The 21,579-nt window shown below is 52.8% G+C and overlaps 6 protein-coding genes across 6 annotated transcripts; 5 read left to right on the top strand and 1 right to left on the bottom strand.

The window, feature by feature from the left end:
- Positions 1-1,168: 1,168 nt before the first annotated feature.
- Positions 1,169-3,608, top strand: CORC01_00368 (uncharacterized protein; the record flags this gene model as incomplete). The annotated part of the gene is made up of 4 exons (XM_022612025.1): positions 1,169-1,460; positions 1,535-1,692; positions 1,750-1,897; positions 1,960-3,608. The coding sequence occupies 4 exons, from the start codon at positions 1,169-1,171 to the stop codon at positions 3,606-3,608; spliced, it is 2,247 nt and encodes a 748-aa protein (XP_022481650.1).
- A 599-nt stretch (positions 3,609-4,207) lies between these two features.
- On the top strand, positions 4,208-5,166 carry CORC01_00367 (uncharacterized protein; the record flags this gene model as incomplete). Its single annotated transcript, XM_022612024.1, has 3 exons — positions 4,208-4,249; positions 4,307-4,809; positions 4,836-5,166. 3 exons carry the CDS (start codon positions 4,208-4,210, stop codon positions 5,164-5,166), a joined length of 876 nt encoding a protein of 291 aa, XP_022481649.1.
- Positions 5,167-6,039: 873 nt separating this feature from the next.
- On the top strand, positions 6,040-6,939 carry CORC01_00366 (uncharacterized protein; the record flags this gene model as incomplete). Its single annotated transcript, XM_022612023.1, has 1 exon — positions 6,040-6,939. The coding sequence occupies one exon, from the start codon at positions 6,040-6,042 to the stop codon at positions 6,937-6,939; it is 900 nt and encodes a 299-aa protein (XP_022481648.1).
- Positions 6,940-7,574: 635 nt separating this feature from the next.
- CORC01_00365 (uncharacterized protein) lies at positions 7,575-8,498 on the top strand (the record flags this gene model as incomplete). The annotated part of the gene is made up of 1 exon (XM_022612022.1): positions 7,575-8,498. The coding sequence occupies one exon, from the start codon at positions 7,575-7,577 to the stop codon at positions 8,496-8,498; it is 924 nt and encodes a 307-aa protein (XP_022481647.1).
- A 476-nt stretch (positions 8,499-8,974) lies between these two features.
- CORC01_00364 (uncharacterized protein) lies at positions 8,975-9,850 on the top strand (the record flags this gene model as incomplete). Its single annotated transcript, XM_022612021.1, has 1 exon — positions 8,975-9,850. One exon carries the CDS (start codon positions 8,975-8,977, stop codon positions 9,848-9,850), a length of 876 nt encoding a protein of 291 aa, XP_022481646.1.
- A 7,896-nt stretch (positions 9,851-17,746) lies between these two features.
- Positions 17,747-20,501, bottom strand: CORC01_00363 (CP2 transcription factor; the record flags this gene model as incomplete). The annotated part of the gene is made up of 3 exons (XM_022612020.1): positions 17,747-19,970; positions 20,186-20,341; positions 20,488-20,501. The coding sequence occupies 3 exons, from the start codon at positions 20,499-20,501 to the stop codon at positions 17,747-17,749; spliced, it is 2,394 nt and encodes a 797-aa protein (XP_022481645.1).
- Between the last annotated feature and the right edge of the window lie 1,078 nt (positions 20,502-21,579).

The raw sequence follows: 21,579 nt of genomic DNA, 5'->3' as shown, positions 1-21,579 counted from the left end.
CTGCACAGTCGAATGGATTTCAGTCATGTTTTGAAGGTCGACGATGTTCATGTGCCCTTGTAGTGGACTATGTGGATATGAGCTCTGGGCACGATCGTCCACTACGATGAGTAGGACCGGTTGGCCAGACAAGATGAGAATAATGCTGCAGATTGTCTGCGTTGGTAGTCCAAAAAACCTCAAATTTCGGTTCAGACTATTTTCAATCCTCCATTCGGCCTTCCCTGGGGAGAAGGCTACCAGCGACTTTCCAGAAAAGCCACAAAACTCAGCTACGTCGTGGTTATCTGCCTCCCAAATGTCTCAGAACGCCACAAGCCGACGAGACGGCTTTCTTTCGGGGCTGAAGTTTTAGAGGCCTTCCCCTCCATCTCATTGGACAGTGAACGATACTTAGAGTACCGTGGCAAAGGCTTAGCTAGGTCTCGGGCCGGACCTTGTGATGAATCGGAGGCCTATTTGCTATCGCCTAAGGATCTATTCTCGGCCACGCAATTGGGCGCGTCGCTGTCGCCTTTATTCTCCCTGTCTCCATGACCTTTTTTTTTTTTCGAAAAGCCTAGTCTTCTCCAAGAGAAATACTCAAGGAAGATCAAGAAAGATTCGATGGATGTGAGACTAGGTGACTGGGTGCGAGATACGAGAGAAAATCGGATCGATAGAGCACAATGTATCTACTTTCCCCACGTGATAGTCAGGCGCAAAAAACCTCAAGTACACTAGTCGTTGCTAGAAGAATCCCCGCACGCGATTCAGAGATTGGCGTCTACTGCCGGCTCTCCTCGTGTAGAACAAGTGCCCATGAGGCCACACTTTCGCCGGTTCCGTCGTCCACTCCGCTCCCCCAAAATGGGGATTTGAGACATGGCTGATCTTGAATTCTAATCTCGCATGTTTTCAATGCGGCTGAAGATGAGGAGAATGCGCAAAAGAAATGCTTCGAGAGATGAAGGCGGTGGGTCGAGTAGTATCGCATTCTCCTGAGAGCAGAAAGGTGAGCATATTATCGGACAGACTTTGAGCAGGTATAAAGTCCCAGCAGAGTTCACGAGTCCTTGTGGCTCATCTACTTGTGTCATTGCATCGACACTGGTGAACTGACAAGCGCGGCGCTTGTTATAACAACCAAGTCTTCAAATTGTTCATCTACCAAAATTTCACTCCAGTCATGACTTCCACATCGAAAGCGTGGGACCACTCGGTCGACGAACGAATCGGACACATTGCCAAAGGCCTCCTCGAATCTCCTGATTTCAGCAATAAGGAAGTCCCTGGTCTTAAGGACCTTCTCGACGACTACATCAACGATGATGTAGACGTCGACTATGTCCAGTTCCTCCGAAGACTCCTCAAGGTCTTCAAAGACTCGGAAACCGATAGAGCGTACTCTCACATTCTGCTCAAGCACACTGACGATGGCAAAAGAGGATCAAGAGATTCCTCGCGGGCGATGATCCCAAGTAGGTCAGCAACGGCTTTCACATGGGCCCTAGCCTGGGATGCCGGGAGGAGCTGGCGAGATTGCACGAGGCAGACTGCGTCATCCAGGTTGGTGCGCAGGGCATCAAGAAGCTCAAAGAACCCATCCATGCGCTTGCCGCCAAGGAGAGGGCTCTTCTCCATAATACGTTGGCCAAGATGGAGGACTTCGTCGAGGGTAATAAGGATGAGCTCCGGGGAGCTGGTATCGTGGTATGTCTTCGTTTGACTGATTCATCCTGATATATGATATGCTTATCCAGTCATCAGGTATACTACAAAACTGAGTTCCAGAATTGGGGTCTTACGGTGAAGAACATTCCGGCGCTCACCTGTGTGCCAAAGACATCCCAGGAAGTTCAGGTCATTGTCAAATACGCAAAGACACACAACATGGGCGTACGATGCTCAGGTTTTCGTAAGCTTCAACATTATTCACCTCTCCAATGCACGCTCGCTCAATCTCTAATTCTATCATAGGCCATTCCTGGTCTCCAGTATTTGCTGAGAACGGCTACGTTCTTATTTCACTGCTCGGGCTTCATGAGGTCACCAAGCTGCCCAACATCACGGCCCTCCCATTCCCAGAGTCCGCCGCCAACGACCTCCAAACGATCAACATGGTCTCCGAGAAACCCAACGAGAACGGAAACTACTTAGTCAGAGTTGGTACCGCTTGTACAAACGAAAGACTCCGTCGCTGGTGCATCGAAAACAAGACCGTCACCTTGCCCATGAACGTCATCATGGTGGAGATCACGCTGGGTGGCTCGAATGCCCCAATCTGCCACGGTGCCGGTCGCCGCCACCAGACCCTCAGTGACCTCGTCCGTCGCATCGAGTACGTCGACTGCAACGGAGAGCCGCAGGAAGTCACCAAGCCCGAGCACCTCCGGGCCGCGAGCGGGTGCTTTGGACTGATGGGCGTCGTCACGCACATCACTCTTGAGATGTCCCCAATGACCTACGCACGCCTGAATCCCGAAAAGGTCTCCGTCGCTCTGGCTGTCCCTCCGCCTGCGGACCTGGACCTCTCTAAAGTCCCTGCCACACTTGCCGACCCATGGCGCAAGCTCACCGAGGGGGAGAAACGGGGATATCAGGAGATATTTGAGGACCGGGCCACCAACGACTTCTACTCTGAATGGTTCTGGTTTCCGTACTCTGACAAAGTCTGGGTCAACTGCTGGAACAATACGACCGATAGCGCTGGTGTCGTGAACTTCCCCGACGATTTCCATATTTTTCTTTCCTTCCTGCAGACGTTCACCATGAATGTGCTCCAAAACACCACACTCCTCAACAAGCTTGTAGACCACTGCTTCACCGAGGCGGCCGTCACACTCATCTCTCGCTTTGCCATGTGGGCTCTCCCCGAGAAAGAGGTCACCACCTACCTCCCCGACGCGCTCCACTTCCAGCGCGCCATCCAGAATGTCCGCGTTCGCGACATGGAGGTCGAGATCCCGCTTGTGGCCAAGGATGGAAAGAAGTTCAAGCCTGGCGAGCCCGTAAAGATCGACTACGCTCCTATTCAGCGGGCCTGGTGGGATGCAATACTCACTGCGTACACGGAAGAGAACCGGGCAAAATGCCCCATGCGCATGCCTCTGGAGATGCGAATTATGGGGGGCAGCAACGTTGTCATGGCGCCCCAGAGAGGCAACGAACTGGGGACCTGCTCGATCGAGGTTCTCACCCTTCAAGCGGCCTCGGATATCTGGGTGCCGTTCGCTCAGCAAGTTCTCGACAAGTGGATGGCGCTCAAGGACCCCAACACCCAGCAGCTGCTGAAGACGAGGCCTCACTGGGCAAAGGAGTGGGAGGGACTTACCGTCAACGGCAGGCCTTGGCTCGAGAAGATGAAGAATGAAGACTACAAGTCTGAGATTCAAGAGTTCCTTGGTATTATGGCCGATATTGGCGAGGAGGCAGGGTGGACCCTGGACGATTTGAAGACCCGGTTTTCGAACAACTTATTTGACCATCTCTTGTTCAGCAATCTCCCTCGGAAGAAGGCAAGCGTCACCAATGTGCTGCAAAGTCGAAGCGTGAACAAGCTGCCGCAGGTTCGCGCAACTACAAAGAAACACAACCTTGAGTCCGCTGAAAAGTTGGTTTCCTTGTAGCTAGTGGAGGCATTAAAGTCACACAAGCAAGGTCTTGAGGCCAAAAAATGTAAATGAAACCTGATCGAAACTCGATCATGACTTCATCCTACATTGATTTGCCCATCCGTCTTTGTGAAATGCCACCGCCTCGATGCGTCAACATGAACGTCCCTCCCACATGCACCCTTGACGCTCTCAATGTTTCCATATATTTCCTTTGATCCCATGCCTTTTTCCCACCACACCTTCAATCTCCTTCCCTTGGAGATCCTCGTCTTGATCTTCGGCTTTCGGGATCCATTGATACAGCAAACAAACCACGTCAACTCCCACCACTTCTTCGGCTAACTGAGCGTCTCAACAGATCAACGGCTACCGTTTGCGAGGCGAAGGAAAAGAAACGTTTTTCCTTCATCTAAATACTCGATAAGCTTCCTTCCCATCGATAGCTCTGTCTTTTTTCCATTCCTTTTCTCTCGTCTCTCCTCATTCTCCTCCATTCCTCCTCTCCTTATCTTTCACACGCAACCGACTCGGGTACAGAGGGAAACCGCAAATCGACACAGACGCCTTAAACCACTGCAATGAGTGCTTCTACTTCCGCTTCCGCTGCCACGATGTCGTCCACCGACATGTCGTCCCTCCGCAAGGCCCAACCGGTCATCAAGAGGCCGAAGAACCCTAAGTACATGGTCCCCAAGTACGTGGTCTTCTAGTACGTGGTCTTCGAGCTCGTCTTCGACCTTCTCCTTGAGCAGGCCAAGCAGGAGACCGAGTCGATTCCCTTCTCGATCGTCTACATCCCCAACGATTCCCTTGTCATGAGATGTGAACCGGTCGACTACGCCAAGCTCGGCAACCGCTTCCACCTCGTCGGTAACCTCTGCCAGATCGATCGCCGATCTCGCGTTAAATTCAAGCTCGTCTTCCACCCTTTTGAGATGGCGTTCAGCCGGATGAAATACGAGGTCGGCTTCTGGCGTATCGTCTGGATCTGCCCCACCGTGGACCACTTCCTCCTCTACACCGGCGAGTACACGATGAGCCTCCCGCCCATTGTTGCCCACCTCGATGTACCTCACCCCATGCAGTGTGCCGTCACTCACTCCATCCAGCGCGTTGGCCTCTTCGTCACTAAGCTCTTCGACGACTACATCTACCGCAGCCAATTCGAGGTCATCCTCGAGCTGCCGAGCCTTAAGGAAGTCGTCATCTCAATGTTGGCACCTTGTCCACTCCTTACAGCATCCCCAAGAGAGCGCGCCACGATCACGCCGCAGACCTCACCATCGACGCGATGCTGTTTCCCGAATTGGCCGCCTGGGAGCAGAAGTACCACGAGACGATGAAGCCCGTCTGGGCCAAGCTCAAGCAGAAGGGCATCAAGGTCTTGGGCTGCGAGCCCGGAGCCGAAAAGGGGGACATTCTCGAGCTCATTCACACCGAAAATGGCAGCGTCCGCATGAGATTCATGGATCCGGTCTGCAACTGCTACAATGTTGCGTACCGTCTGTTAATGCTTGTGAAAGAGGCTGCCAATGGCGGTGCGCACTACATAGGTAAACAACAGCACTGATCTGGCTGATGGAAGTAGAATCACCAATGTTTAGTGCTGCGACTGGCAGGGTTGTGGATGATTGTCATTGAAGAAGAGAGATGGGCACATAAATGTTCTACCTGCTTGCTACCTAGGCAGTGGTGATACCCAGAGTGCCGGTGTCGTAGTTGCTGCTTGATGCTACACTATGATTCTCATTCAGCTGATGTGTTCGGATGGATGACGAGTGGTAGACCTGAGGATCAGATAGCTGTTCTAGATGAGCTCCTCAATCATCCGTCTCAAATTGTTTCCAACCCCTCTTCTTGGCAAGATCATTGTGCATTCTGTTTTATCCTGTCTTCTTGATTGAGTTGTCTCGTCCTACTATTCTGTCCAGCGCTTCAATCATTATTTTTGTTATTTCCTTCTGCCGCACCACTGATAACATCATGAGTAAATGCTGGCCGAAGATCTCGGTGGAGTTCGTCTTGGAGATGTTAATTGCTGAGGATGTAAGCAATGCCATTCTTCAAGCCATGGCGTTACAGCATCTGCTCTGATCTACTCCATCAATTTATGGCAGTTTGCGCAAGTCTTGGCTGGATGCTTCCTGATGTGGCCCCCGTCTCGCCCAGCCACTGTCGTCCCTCGCCGTCCCCCTCTGTCCCTCATCTCATGAGCATAAGGCACTGAATCACATCCACAACTTTCTCTGCGCCTTCCTTTGCAGCTGATTCGTACCTGCCTTTTGAATCTTTGAAAATATCTCGTTGCTAGGGTATAAAATCCTTGCCTGCTCGTCCCAATCCTCTCTCTCTCCCTCTTCCCCTCGCCCTCACCACCACAATCACCACTGCCAACGCAACAACAACAACATCACAGTGGCATCACTCGCCAACTGTCGCCGCCATGGCCCACTCTCCCACCTCTCCCCCTGCGGCACCCGGGGTGAATAAGAAGAAGAAGCCCTTTATTCCGTACGAGGTCTTTCTTGGTGTCGTTGACCAACTCATTGCCCAGGCAGAGGAGCCTCACGATATCAAAGTCTGGTCTCTCGGATATGAGCACAGCGTCGCAAGCAAGCTCGTCGTCCACGACACCGATACAGCCGACTTCAAGTACCAGTCCATCACTCGCCAGCGCTATCAAAGACTCCGTCTTGTCTCGCAGATCAACCAAAAGTCCCGAAGAATGGTGGAAAAGAGATTCCCGCGGCTGCCCATGATGGTAGCTAGCCCCTGTAAGCGCAGGCGTGAGCTCAGCCCTGTCAGCGCATATGTGCGCCATATCGACGAGTACATTCCGTTCTTCACGTCCCTTCAGCTTGGACGCGAAGCAGAGCAATTCATCTACAACCAGACTATTCTTCTGCCCACTCCTGCTGGTTACGCCCTTCTCACCAGCGTCGAGCGCCTATACCTCCCCAGAATCGACTACCTCGTCACTCGGAATGCGGCGTGCATTTCGACTCTTGTCAGATTCCCAAACCTCAAGGCAATCGTCGTCCATGTTGGTTCGTGGACCAGAAAGCTTCGTGAGGGTATTACCAAAGGCCTCCACAGCATCGATCCAGCCAAGTTACCAGATCTCGCACTTTGGCACATGACCAAGTCAGCCGTATTTCGAAGTATCTGGGCCGACCATCTCCACCGCAGACGCATTCGATTGTATGGTCTCATTGATCCTGGTCTTGGACCTATCATCGAGCTGTTCCCAAGACGCAAAAGAATCAGATATCGTTTCTGTCGCCCCGATACAAATGAAGCTATCAAAGCCCTTATTGAGGACACCCGCGTCATGATACTTTGACTTCAGTTTGGAGGATACAAAGGGAACGTCTCAGGCTCTGTGATGAAAGGATTGGGGCCCGGAAAGTGATGGAAGGGCATGGGCTCAGGGACTGGGAAGAAAGTCTAGCACAGATATGCACATGGGGAGGTCACAATACGAACGATCCGACAATGTCTTTCTCATAGGTAATTCAAAAAAGGTGACGCTTTTGAAATTTTCTTGTTCATTGTGTAGCATGATGCTTGCCTCTAACTCTGATACTCAGAGTCTTTCACAATTGAAAGCTTCAGGATGTTTGAGATGGAAGGTGATAGGACATTGATCGTGGTCGACCGTGGACCTGATCCTGCGCCTCAGGTCAAGGGTGAGCATGCAGGCTGACAAGCAAACACAACCCAACATTACGACTAAGCGGCCAGTCACATGAACCTCTTTCTCTCACTTGACAGGGTTTTCTCTTCTCTGACTTCGATTTAAAACCTTTTCTTCCTATCCTACCCTCTGCACCACTATTAAGATTTGGGTGTTGAGTAGGATTCCCAAAACATATCGCGAGACCTTCAACTTTGGTGGTCGAAAGGTATGCGGACTACTTATTAACACCACACCTACTGTTTTCATTTTCTAAACTACTCATTTAGTTGAAAAAAAAAATGGCGTCTAAGACCGCTCCTTCGTCTTCGCCAGCGGGTCAGTCGATTTCTGAGAGAGATAGTGGTCAAGTTCGCCTCGGTCCCGCCGACCTGCCTCGCGAGGTCTTTCTCAACATCATTGACGCGATCCTTGACGAGGCCCTCGCCGACAACCGCTCAGTTCTCTGGCTCCTCGACTACCACCACACCGCCCCGACCAAGGTCGTTCTCCGCGTAAGAAGCCACCAGATAGGCAGCGAGCCAGTCGAGATGAGCGAATGTGAACGCTTCCAGAGCATCCGCCTGCCCCTACAGATCGACCAAAAGACGCGCTCCATGGTCCACCGCCACTTCCGCAGAATCCCCGTCAAGGAAGACTCCGACTACATCTCACCCCTCTCGACTGTCGACGCCTGGGTCCGCCCCGAAGTTGACCTCTTCACCCCCGACCACAGAGATACGGATGGCACCCGGTCCCTACGCGAGATTCACTGCGCCATGGCCATCCAGCTTCCCACTCCCTTGGGCTACGACCTCCTGAGCTGTGTCCAGCACATCTTCCTCCCGACCCTCCGCTTCTTCCAGGTCAACAACAAGGTTGCCGTCGCCGCGCTCTCGACGCTCCCGAACCTGAAGACGGTTTCCATCATCGCCGGCTACTCCGTGCCCATGTACGAGGACCCCGATCTGGAGGCGATCCACCCGGGCTGGATGAAGATTGAGGGCCACCGGTACCCGGACATGAAGATCTGGGAGGAGAGGCACGGTCGTGCGTTCCGGAAGCTGTGGGGTCCGTTCAAGCGTCGTGAGATTGAGCTGTTTGCGTTCAGGGATGATATTAAGCCGGCTGTTATGGAGATGAAGACCACCAAGCAGGGCATCCGCGTGAAGCATCTGTTCCCTAATTGCTCTTGCTGCCCTCATGATACTGAGGGAAAGATCTAGCGTATGAATATTGAGAATTACCCATTGTATTTGGGTCTGGGTGCTTCCTTCCTCTTCCTCGTCTCTGAATTTAAATACAGCATTACGGGCCAAGAAGTGACAAAGAATTCAAAACTACCGATACTTGACCCCTCGACCACGAACGTGATATCTGTTCCGCAAATTTTGGATACTTGTCGACCGAAACCTTCCCAAAACGCCTTCCATTATCTTGTATTGTGACCCCTAGCAGTTGCCTCGTACGAATAAACCACTCACTTTAGTTCTGGAGGAACTTTGTCGACTTCGTTGAGCCACGATTCTGTACCTGGTTTGCTGGTATCTCCGAATCCACCAGTTCTACTATGTAATGACCGGATTTCTCCCGGAAAACGCTTAGAAGTTTGGGAAATACAACAACATCGGAATCTTCTCGCTCAACAGTCACTCGTACTCCAAGACCTCCAGAGCGGAAAATCCCCCCCCCAAAATTAAAAATGCAGCAAACCACAACAAATACAGCAGAGGAGGGCCATCACCTCCCAACCGAGATCTTAATTAAGATAGTCGAATCTCTAATTGCAGACGCCGCCGCCAAATGCCTACCCGTCAATTGGAAAATACACACGGGAGCCACCCGCAAAGATGAAATCACAGTCTACGAAGCACCCGATGGCCAAAAAGCCACGAACCTAGTGGCTTCCTTGAAACGCTTCAACAGTATCCGGCTACCATTGCAAATCTGCGCCTGGACACGGGACCTAGTCACGCAAAGCTTCCCCCCCTTGCCATTCCGTGTTCCCTATCACCAGTATGAACCCCGCCGCCGCAGGATGGAGACCTACGTCTGGACGCGGCCAGACATTGACATCTTCTGGCCCCAGCGCAAAGGCCCCAGCTTCTGGTGGCCGAGGTGGACAGACTACATGTACGACGCAGACGACCACCGCTTCTGCCTGTCCGGCTCGACAAACGACCTCCGTCACCTCCAAATGGTCAGATTCGACTGGCTTCGCTCTGGACTGGGAGACGGCGAGGACCTGGACCGGGCCATTTTGTGGTGCCTGTCCCTCCCCAACCTCAAGCAGATCGGCATCCACACGCACGACACGAACCCCAGCCACGCAGAAGAGTTGCTTAGAGGCATGGGATCGAACCAATGGACGCCCCAGTATCTTCACATGGTTGGTCTATCTTCTTCAATTACTCTGGCGCTGCAAAACCTTACGGAGGAACGCAACGGGCAGTGGGAGGCGCTTCGGGACAGGGGAATCTCGGTTGTTGTCTATGACCGCCAGCATTCAATCGAGAATGCTCTGCTAGAGCTTTTCCTTGACGATATGGGTATCTGCTTCAAGCTCCTGCATCGGTAGTTCTTCTCGCTACGAGATTGAACATGAGGGGTTCATTAAGATGGGGTTGGCAGAGAGGATTTCGACGGGAAAGAGACTAGGCAAAGCAAAGGGGTCGGGATTGAGCCTTGGTTCCGGTACGGACTATAGAGCAAAGGAACTCACGGGTGACAGTTTCTGATGACGATGACAATGATGCCGATCATGAAGATTATAATTGATTTTGGTAGCACTGGCATTCTCCTACATTATTTAGTACCTAGTTAAGTATAGTAGGTACTGGCTTGAACAGACTTACATCCTCGCCTCACATCCTGCGTGACGCTATCCATTATGAGACTTCAATGTCGCTGAACTGAAATTGAGATTTGGGATAACTCAACACGTTCATCCACAGCTCGTGAAAAGACGGTCATGACCATCATACGTAGGGTGCCGGTATCCCGGGAACAGGATTCCAGTTTGAAAAAACCTCAAACCGCACCCTTAAAATCTGACACCCTTGACACCATTTGGTAGTCTCCGACCACCAGGTGCTCTTGGGACGGCCCAGAAACCACATCACGGCCCGCGCAAGAGTGACGTGTTCCCTCTGGATCCTTACTTTGTGCCATGAAATCTGCAAGCCTGTACTACCTCAGGGTGCAGAAGCCAATGCCGGACTTTCGGCAACCATCGGTTCCGGATGAGACAATCCTCTGAGATATCCGAGACAACCTGGGATAGAAGCACTTTACTCCTTGAGAAGGTAGCTATCACGTTACCGACTAGAGTTCCAAAGTAGAAATGACAAGACCGGAAAACCAAATTGATAGATGACACAGTCGCACACCTTACCTCGCCTTTTCCCGTCGCCTCTCCTCAACAATCTATCAGATCGCAAACGACACTCAAGTCGATCCTTGACGACATAGCAACGCAAGGAAAATGGGCACAACGCCTGCGCAACAACATCAACCCTTGTCATCCATTCCCTGTTCATCACGATCCCAGACGGAAACCCTTCAAGCCCAGCATCCATATCTCGATTCGATCCGATTTGATGCTGTAGAATGAATCCCATAGACATCTACGACTTTCCCTCTCGTCGTTCCCGGTGACGCATCCCGCCTATCTCAGATTCCGTCCCTCCATTGCGATGTCGTTATGTTTTTCTCGTTGTTTCCTCATTTTTGTTCTCGTTATTGTCCTTAATGTCCTCGTCGTCATGGATCACGTCCAGCATCGGCCGAGTTCTCCCCCTTTTTCATCCCGTCCCGCGTACAACCCCCGACGTAAAAGCCAACTCAATCATAATCACATCCGAATATTCCGCCCACGTAGAAGGAAAAGAATTCATCCTCGAATCGAATCGACCGGGTTATTCTTCTTGTTGGTCGCAATTCCATCCCATCGTCGCTCAATCGTTGCCGTGTCGTATTCCCACAAATCGTCAATTCCCCCCTAATGTAATCCCTCATCCATCACCTTCCGAAGCAAAGAATTCCTCAAGTCGCACGAAAAGAATAGTCACAAAACACAACATGACAGACAGCCATAATTGCAGGAAACATTTGGGAATTAATAGGTAAAAATTCAGTCTCCCTTGTGGCAAGACGCGGCCCCTCGCCTCCGAAACGTCGCGGCGCTGAGAGAAACGGGCAATGACGTACGGCCGATCACCGCCGATCACCATCACCTCCTCTCACCTGAAAAGTAACCCCCCAATCCATCATCTGAAATCATTCCAGTCTCATTTCCTTCAATTCATTGCAGTGGCAATGAAAATTCAGAAGAAAAGAATAGGAATCGACAAACAGAACACGCCGTTTCGGAAGGACTGCAGAAGCTTTCCCGCGTCCGGCCATGTTCGCACACCCGTGTCCATTGAGGAAACCACGCAAAGAAGCAGAAAACACCACGATTCCCCCGCTTCCTTCAAACAGCCGATCTGCAGATCTTCGTCCTTCCTTCGCCGTCAGAACCATCAAGGAGAAAGAACGCCACAGAGAATGGATTCCTGCTCCTGTGCTCCTCTCTCTCTCTTCCCCCAAACTTGTGAAATGTTCACCACCCACAGAATTCTGTCATCCCCAGCCGACCATGGCCCCCCATTTCAATGAACAGCCGTTCACCCCGGGCCCCGCTCTCCAAAATGTATCCGCCGATCCCCGCCACTCAACGTGCCCTGCCGCCGCCTGTCACCTTCCCCAGAGAACTATGAGCTTGCAGAGCTCGGGACGAGGTGTTGGAAGCAAAAAAGAAAGGCTCAATCTCAGCCCTAAACTCAATGCCACTCGGCATACTTTGACAGCTGTCCCCTAAAGGCATCTCTCCATGGCGATCACGTTTCTAGTCAGTGCTCCCGCCACAAGATCACCGTCGCATTCCAGATAACAAAGGTCGCAGATCTGAAATATTATTCCGCCAAGCAGACCTCTCACAAAGTCTCCGGTGGTTGAAAGTTGCCCATTGTGCTGTGGAAGGTTGCACTCTCCCTGCAGATCACGAAAACGAGCCAGGGGAAACTACCACCTCGCGTGGCAATAGTTCGCCGCCTGGCCACCTGCCCTTTGGCCAGTGAGAACGCTTGTTTCCACTGCCTCATGGGCTTCTCAGTAGCTTCTCACCTGTCCTGCGGGCAGCAAGACCGCTTGTGGGTGGCATTCACCACTGTGGTGGGCGTTGATAAGTCCCGAATGGGAAGTACTTCCACCCAAAAAGGGCCAGCTGGCAAGCGAGGATCGCCGTCTCGGCTGCTGGTCTACAAGGGGAATGCCCTCACGCAGCATACTACAGGCCATTGGGTGGCGATGGAGATGCGAATCGCAAGATCCTGCAGCCCTAGCCCCTTCTCGCCTACGGTTCTCTCACTGCTCATCCACGCTCGCATCCCCCACGCTCCCGCCCAAAGGCCAGAAAGGGTGTGGGCGGGAAACACCGCCACGAACTCGCGATCTTCTCTCGCAGGAGCGCTCTGGGGTGTGGCAAAAGCCTCCAAGTTACCGCTTCAGGAAACTGACAGGCCTCATGTGTCGTCGCCATTGGCTCACCGTCGACGTTCCAGTGGCAAGACAAGCGCACTCCGCTACCGAGCAGAAGAACCTAGTTTCTCACTGTGGCTGGAGAGGAGGTGGAGGACGAGATAGGGAGAAAGGAGAAAACAATAGTTGTCTTAAAGAAAGAACAGCATAATGGAACAGATCTGAAAAAGGCAGTGGTGATATAAGAATCTGGAAGGAGGGGCATCAGCAACTCACCTCACCTCCATCAGTCCCGGAAGCCGAATATAATGGCTTGCCATGGGGCGTCGTCGTCTCTTATCCTCTTCAACTCGGCGAGAGTCCCTTGTGGCTGAGCGCCAGGCGTCCCTCTTCTGATGGAACCCCTCCGCCATATCTCCCGACTCCCGAGCCCTCGTGGCACCCCTATCCTCGGCGATCCCAACAGTCTGGAATCGTGTAGGGATGCTGTCACCCAATGAGCGGCCCCGTCGTTGGCCTGATAGAAAGTGACTTCTCCCTAACGAGACCCCGAAGACACTCACCCCCGGGTCGCCCAATGCTGCCGATGGCTGCACGAGCCGCACCCACGCACGAACACCATTTGTTCCCCTTCTGTGGCCCTTCAACTGTGGCGAGTGCGTCAGGCCAGAGCCAGTCAGAACTCGTGCTTCATCCACACCTGGCGCACGCCCCAGGGAAGATGCAGGCGCTCAGCCACTTCAGCCACGTAATTCTCCACACAAATCGGTTAAACCATCCAAGTGTGGCTCGCCTCCAAGACCATATGAAGCAAGTGATCGACATCTTGTCTGCAAAGTGTGGCGGACGAGGTCGAAGCCGAATATGAGGCCTTAGACCTTCCGCTAAAACCACTTGTTTTACGCGAAGCGAGCGGGCTGAACCCTTGGCCAGCTGAGATGTTATGGTCCTGAGGAATCTGACTGGTTACTTCCCCTGAAGAATGATGCGACTCTCAGATATAGTTTGCAGTGATCTTCATGCCGCAGAGGATTTTGGTGCTTGCGTGCTGGATTATCGACGTGTGGCACCAACTGTGGCTAGTAGCCGCGCAATCATGGCACATCTTGTCTCGTCACAGACGGACAGAGGTCATCTGGAATGCAACTGCCCTCCTTTTCTCTGCATGAAAGTATCTTTCTTTTCAGTAGACGCCGTAAAGAGAGTATGACAATTCTGTCTCTCCTAGGTCTTTCCCATGGCTCCTTGGGTCCAGATTCCGGTCCTATCGGTGCCCCCTCCCTTGTCGATGATCAGCGTGTAAATGATCCATTTCGGGAAGCCATTTGAGCCACTACCTGAGGACAAAAGGTCCCAATCTCTCGTATCTTGGGCCATTCAGAATCGTCTGCTGGACAACTTGGGAGCTGCATTGTGGCGAGTGCTCTCCATCACTTTTGGGCCGCGGTTAGCCCTCCCTTTTGTGAATGTACTGGTACTTGAGACTTGAGGCTTCACTCACTCACGTAGACTTTCATGGTCCACTCGTGCTGCTGCGTAATGCAGGACCCTAGGATAACAGTTGCGTTCGGGCGCAGGGTCTTGCGGCCTTGTTGCAGGGACACGGAATGAGACGCGTGGTCGACGTGTTTACGACGGCTTCTCTCTTCTCGACCGTGTGACTGATTTCATGTGCACAGCACCAGCTTGCTGAGCATCGTATGAGGAATATGAGGAATATGAGGAATTTGAAACTTTTTTGGGCACTGGTTGAAATTTGGGCCTTCCTCGGTGTATCCTGACGCCTGTTTCGTCGACAATGAGACATGGAGTTGCATTCGACTGGGGCCGAAGGTGTTGCTGCCACCGTTAGCCGCAGGACATCGTCCCCGTAAGGCGAATGCTCCCTTTCCGCATGCCAAGGTCGTTTCCTGACCCCAAATTCCCCGCATATGGAGCCCTTCTTCTCGCAGACACACCCCACGGAGCTCTCAGAGCTCACAGAGGAGCTCAAGGCTATCGGCGGAGTCCAGCTCGAATTCTTGTGTAACGTTATGGTATTTTCTGTGTTTCGCGTCTTCCGGTGACAATCCCACATGATCTGATGACCTGTCAGTCACAAACCCTCGCCTAGGCATTCTGTATTATCAGACTGGACGGGGCCCGGGTTCCGAAAACATCAGACCAAAAGATCAAGTGCAAGACCCAATATTTCCCATGGGATTCAATCCAAGCCGTTGAACTCTGTGCATAGAGTGAGATCGAGAATCTCATTTTATGGCTTTTAAATTGGCATCGTCCGACAGAGCAAGTTTCGTGCGACAATCTGGTTTCGCTGAGCGCGCTGTCATTCCAGAGGTTGGTCTTCGACCCCGCCGGGGTTCCTACCCCAAGTGGCCTCCATGATGGACCCCTTCGATCCAGGTCGCAAAGGGGTCAACCTGGAATCTAATTCGGCATCGCATTTCGTGAAGTGATTGACATGTGCTCAAAATGTAGGGGCGCGAAAGTTTGACCGCCAAGATGGTTGTCTGTAGGCACGCTGGTGTGGTGGTATCAATATCTTCGAGGTAACCATGTGTGTTGCTCAGAAAGATCGACAAACAGCTTGCTATCTACCAGGAAGCCACAAGTCGTTTGATGTAGCTGAGCAACAAAAAAAAATCCAAGTAGGCTCATGATAGATCATTGTGATAGTAACCTCCCACTCGGTTCGGTTGGTCTCAAAGATGTTTGTTCCTATCGTGTGTCGCTTGCGCCACATGTGGCTTCTCGGCCTGACGGCACAGATTTGCGTTGGTTGTCTTACTAGCTTTGCCCTCACAATTTGACTCATGTTTGGCTCATCAGATCAGAGGAAACATCTTGGAGCGAATAGGAGAGGAGTCCATGGCGCTTCCAGACCCTCGAAACACGCAAGCACTCGCCACATCACCAGTGGCTCGTGAATCTATAAGGCAGTAAAAGACGCCGATCGCTGTGGCTTGACGTATAGCACTGATCGGGGCAGTTGGGCGGCCTCGCTAAGTATCTTGTACTGCGCCGATCGCACGGCATAGCCGGAACCCGGCCGGTCTGATGGTGTCTCGCCGGGGCGTCGGGGGGATGGTCTGCTGACGGATCGGATGAGGCAATCAGTTGCCCCGCTATTCGCCAGTCGGTGGCCGCGGAGGTACCGACAGTGTAAAGGGTCGCGACAACGCATGAGCATCTGATGTATTTGCTGGAAGACCGTACTGGAAGCTTCGGCAGGTTATTGCATGTGTTTACCGATTCGTTGATCAAGGCATATTTGCTGGGTGGTGAACATTCCCGAGTTCCAGCATTTTGATGGGAGGACGGCAGCACCATGTATTCAGGCAGTTGAATGGACGGGCGCCAACAGAATCGGGTCGCCAGCCTTATTGAAATTTGTCAACCCAACCTTTGTTTGCCATGCGGCCGCCCATTTTTGCTCATTGGGAGAGTCGCAAATAAAATAAGCTCCGTTTGAACCCGTCCCTTGAAAATCGACTTTCTTCCTCCGGTTGGCTAGGAACGGCGAGCAACATGGCTGTGGGGGTCAAAGCTCGTAGGAATCGGTTGATGCTGTCTTCACGAGCCCGGCCAGCGCGGTATGATTGTAAACCCCAAGCGAGCCTCGGGCGGGTTCGAGGGTACGAATACGCCCGGATGCCGCCGGCGCGGCACGGCGTCAGGGCGTTGGAACGTTGTTCTTTAGGCAGGCCGTAGTGGGACCGATCGGACGGACACACACGGTGACGGCGTGTGGCTGGAGAGCGACAACCACCATCCATCGACAATGTCGTGAGCTGGGTTCAAGGATGACCCCAGACACGGCCGACTGAAGGTTTGGATCCGTCCTTATTGCGAGGGGGAAGTCTCCCGCCCATCTCATTCAATTGTGATGGAGCAACCGGACCCGCGATGACAGTGGTCTGGACCGTTGATGGCGCTAGTCAAAGTGTACATCACCAGCGGTTTCAACGCCTCCCAGCGTCGAAATGAGCGCTTGCCACGCGAGATTGGCCACAGCACGGCCATCTTCCAATCATCGTGCATAACGACCTAAACGGCCGCTTCTGGGCCCCAGTAGTAATAACCGCCTTGCATGACTTATACGCAACCGATATGAGCACTAAAGTCAGCCTTTATTTCTGTGGATCAAGCTGTCGAGCCTGGTAATCTCCATTCAAAATGCGCCTGATGCATGCGCTGCGTAAAAAGTGCAAATTTGTGTAAATGCCGTTAATCTCTCTGTTCCTGGATACACCAAAGGAATCAGTGGGTATGTTGTTATGGTACAGGCCGCAATGCAATGCGATACAGGGGGCTCGTCTCTGTCAATGGTGCACTCTCTTGCTTGCATTACTTCGTCGGCCCAAACTACACGGCTCCTGGACGCGGCCAGGCGGCCAGGATACATAATGTACTGCCTCGAACAAATGAAAGACAGAGAGCTGGCTACCAAATAATATGGTAAAAAGTATTGGTTCGAGAAAGGGAAGAAGAGAATGAAAGAGGTCGCATCAGAGGCCATTGGCAATTTCGAAAAGCCACGGAAGTCCGGGGTGTCTTTGAAGTTTTTTTCGCCGTGTGTCTGCCCGTCGTGCTTCCAATGAGCCTCTCGAAAGTGTGCCGAATGGCCCTTGTAGAAGGATATCTTGTGATTTTTGCTGCCATGATTGCCCATAATGACCCAGATCTAAATGCCCAAATCATAAAGTCGCCCACATCTTGTGCGGCTAGAAGCGTTGAAAAGAAGAAGCGGCCCATCCAGGGACTTGGTATCTCAAAATCAACAACGCCTTCGGAGCGATATTCCAACCATGCGTGTGCGAGCGCGTGTATGCCTATGCCACCCATATCCTAGTGGCCTCCCTGGCGACGGGCGGGAAAAAAAACGTAAAGCCCATCCCTAATTTGAGTCCCATCCAATTGTTGCTGAAGTAAAGTTGGATCCAATTATGTGATATTAAAAATTGAGGCGCAATTCTAAGCCGCCTTGTGCAGATGATTGGTCCATGGCGTCACCATCGCTCGGGTCAACGGCCATATCCCATTCGCGTTTGGGCTGGACAGAGTTGTCGGGCAAGATCTCCTTGATTTCAAGCATCATGTCTTGGCCTTCTCTGAGTTCTTGGATGACATCGTCGTCTATTTCAACCTCGAGACCACGATCAAGGACGTGGACTGTCCGCAGGATCTTCGAAGGGTCCAGGTTCCATTTTGCAGCCACGCGGTAGTTGAAGTCTTTGAGATTCCTCTGGGCCAAATATATAGCCCGGTAGTATTCCCGTTTCTCCGGCTCCAGAGTGTTCGGTCGAAGAACGTAGAAGCAGGCCGCGGGCTTCAGCACGCGCTCTGGCGGAGGACGGTAAGCTGGATCCACACCCAGTGCCTCGATCCAGCCGCTCAAGTTACCTGCATCGTCTGTTTTGGCGACCTTTGTGGGTTGGTCCGATCCTTGCCGGGATGCAGGTTCACCAGAACCTTCGCCCTCGAAACCTGTCCATTGCCTATGAGGGACCACTGACGCCTGGGAAGCTAGCGATAGGGAGCTCGGCGAAGGTGACACCAGAGACGAGCCGGCAACGGAACTGCGGCCACTCCGTGCTTGCCAGGCAGGGCCTTCACGGGATTCCACCTTGGCAAGTTCGCCTTGTTCCCCGGGGAGAGACACGGGGTGAAGGTCGGGATCATCGAGGTCTTCGCCGCGCAGGTATAACACGCTCACAGGTCGGGTACTGGTAAACATGTCCTGCAGGGTTTGAAGCTTGAAGTGCAAGTCTTCCTCGAGAGGAGGACGAGCTCCGCCACCAGCTGAGCTGGTTGAGGACATGGACCACGTTCGCTTGTGCTTCTGCACCTTGCCAGGTCGCTGGTCTGCACCCTTGACTTGAGCTGCAGCGTTGGACCTCTTTCGTTTTCCAAAATCTTTCATACCACTCTCCGCTTGGGTTATCTGTTGCTTGAGCTTGTCGATTGTCTTCTTGACGTGTGCCACATCGTTGGAAAGTTTGCGTTCGGCACCATGGTCGCGGAACAGCTTGACCTTGCAGAAACAAATCTCTGGATTGGCGTCGGCTGCTGGCTGCGCAGTGTCTATCGGGAACGTGCTGGTCTTGGTGCAAAGTCTCACGGGAATGCCCTTGACACCCTTGGAGTGGCTGAAGTCGGTTGACAGAAAGTTGAAGCGTACAGCAATGTTGCACTCGGGGGCGCCGTTGATGCCGGGTGTCCAAACCACTGAGAAGCCGTCAAATGAAGACGTTTCCAGTTCAACACGGGTCCTCTTGTCGTCGCCTTCGGTTGGCTGGCCTGCCTCGACGTACTCCACGGCCTGCAATTTTCCACCTCGTTGATGGGCTTCGTTTGTACCTCTTCCCTCTTTCCATAAAGCCCAGCATACACCGGGTTTCTGTCTCTGCTGCTCGTCTTCGAAAGAGATGCGGACGAAAGTCCGAAACTTGGTTCCCGGGGCCACGGGCATCGTAGCATTGGTGTCGACAACGGAGAGGGAGTAGGCTTGGCCCTTGTTGAGATACGTGACAGGAATCTCGTCCGCGTGTTTGATCATGGCGGTGGGGGCATTAAGAGTAGCATGAAAACGGAACTTCTCGGCAGATGGGGGCAAGACCGCGGCCATGGGCATGCCTCCGAATTGACTTCCCTGGAAACCAACCATAGGTGAGTTGTGAAATGCGCTGTCGATAGAAGCCATTCGTTCTTCGGATGGATCAGAGTTCATTGGCGATCCGTCTTGTTCCATAGTCTCGTATCCGGTGTCTTGATGGACAAACGATGAGGGAGCAAAAGATTGCTGGTGTGTCGGATGCTGGATGAAGGGGTGAAACGGTTGCTGGAATTGCTGAGGGTGGTGCATTCCTTGCATTCCCTGGAACCCGGCAAGATCCATCATGGGCTGTCCGGCGTGCATTGCGCCTTCAGACGTGGGCATCGACAGCGGAGTCCCGAGCCCCATGCCGAGACCCAGGGTGGGCGTGTGCAAGTCACCAGCTTGGGGATGATAGATGGTGTTGGTGCCTCCCGGTGTGGGAGTATAGTAACCGGGCGGCGCATTGGCGAAGTTGGTGAAGGAGAAAGAGTTGGGGTCAAGCAGCGATGGAGTGAATCTCCATGGCTCATTCGTGGCTCTAGGTGTTGGGTCTTGGTCCCTGAAAGCCTCATGGCTGAGGCTGTGGCTTCTACAAGAAGTATAACGTCAGCCCCGGAGTCGGATAAGTCAAGAATCTTGTTGGGAATGATTCTGCAGATAAGTCCTCTTGATCCACAGATGGGTTAGAGTACCCCGCGTTTCTGCCTGCTGGACTCGTCCCGGCGGGTGTGGCCGGGTGCCGCAGAAGCAACGGCAAAACTCTAGTGAAAGCTCACGGTGATATTTGGTACTGACCTTTCTTGCACTCCCGGGATGGACGGAACCATGCCCGTGTTATCAACAACGGCGGCGCTCGCGGCGCCGACTGGGCCTGTGGTCGTAACAGCTACCTCGGGGAACTGCTTTCGAAAAGTGGCCAGCAGTTCATCGCCGGGTTTTTGGGCGCTTGTTCTGTGGAGAGGTACACGAGTCAGCTCCAGTCCGGGCAGGCGCAAAAAGGTTTCGAGATGGCGCAACGACGCGCGCATCTTGTGCGGGGAGCCGGGTTGCACTGCTATTGTTGTCGGCGCATAACGACAAGGCATGGCAGAGCTTACCTTTGGCGAAACATCTGGATGGCAGATTGCGCGCTGCCTAGTGACAGCGATGCCGAGATGGTGTTCAGTAGTTATGGGTGGTCACCTAAATCCAGTTTTTTTCTGACGAGCGATCGAACGGTCCGAATTCTCGCCCTCGTTTTGCTTGCTTACAACGCTTGTCTCTTTTCTTCTTCTGTCGTAATTCAGCTGGACGAGCCTGTGCTTCCTTAACGAGCGTAGGTCAGGTGGGGGAAAGCCGGGCTTTGGCGCCTCATAGAGCGGTCGGAAGTAAAACGAGCGAATGGGTCGGTGATAGCGTCGCCCGCGGTCGTAGAGCCAAAGGAGGGGGACAAAAAAACCCGGTGTGAGATTGATTCTTCAAATGGTGATGTGCAGAGTCGAACAGCCGCTAGCAAAAGTCGAGAAGTTGCAGGTCGAAAGGAAAAGGCCGCTCCGGTATGACGTCCGTGGGGAGAGGGCGGTATATTAGAGGATGCGGTGGGTGCCTGGCATGTATATGTGTGAAGCAAGGTGGACGGACAAGGGTGCGCAGCGGAGCAACGATGGCCTAGATGCGCCGTGGGCGTTTCTGTCGATATTGGATCTGCTTCACTGAGGAGATGAACCGGGTGGATGTAGCGTCTTGGTCAAGAGGCGCGAATGAGTAGGCTAAGGTGGCAGATGAAGACCATGTGCGCACGAGAGGTAACAGCAAGAGGCTAGTCCGTTGGTTCGCCAAAGGGTCTTGAGGTTTTTGGTGTGTGGTTTCGAGTGCGGATGGTGGTGGTGCGTTGCGTGGTACACAACCTATTGCTCGATGTGAGTAGATGGACGTTGAACGACGCGGCGCGTAGGTGACCGATGTATGCGTGTTGTGTTCAAGGGAGGTTGAAAGCCCGCGCAAGAGCGAGAACAGGCGCGGTTACGATGGGAGGTCGTTGCAGACTTCAAGCAAGACATGTAGGTAGAGAATCCAAGTGAAGAGGGATGGATGGGATGAGCGGTATCTAATGTATGTATGTGTGAATGCGCGCTTGTAAGGCAGGTAAAGAGAGGTCAGGTAAGCATGGGGGTGTGCGCGCGGGTTGAATGAAGGTGCAGCGTGCCTTT

Source organism: Colletotrichum orchidophilum, assembly GCF_001831195.1.
Source record: "Colletotrichum orchidophilum strain IMI 309357 chromosome Unknown Scaffold_2.1, whole genome shotgun sequence".
NCBI lineage: Eukaryota > Fungi > Ascomycota > Sordariomycetes > Glomerellales > Glomerellaceae > Colletotrichum > Colletotrichum orchidophilum.
This window is presented reverse-complemented; position numbering and strand designations above follow the sequence as displayed.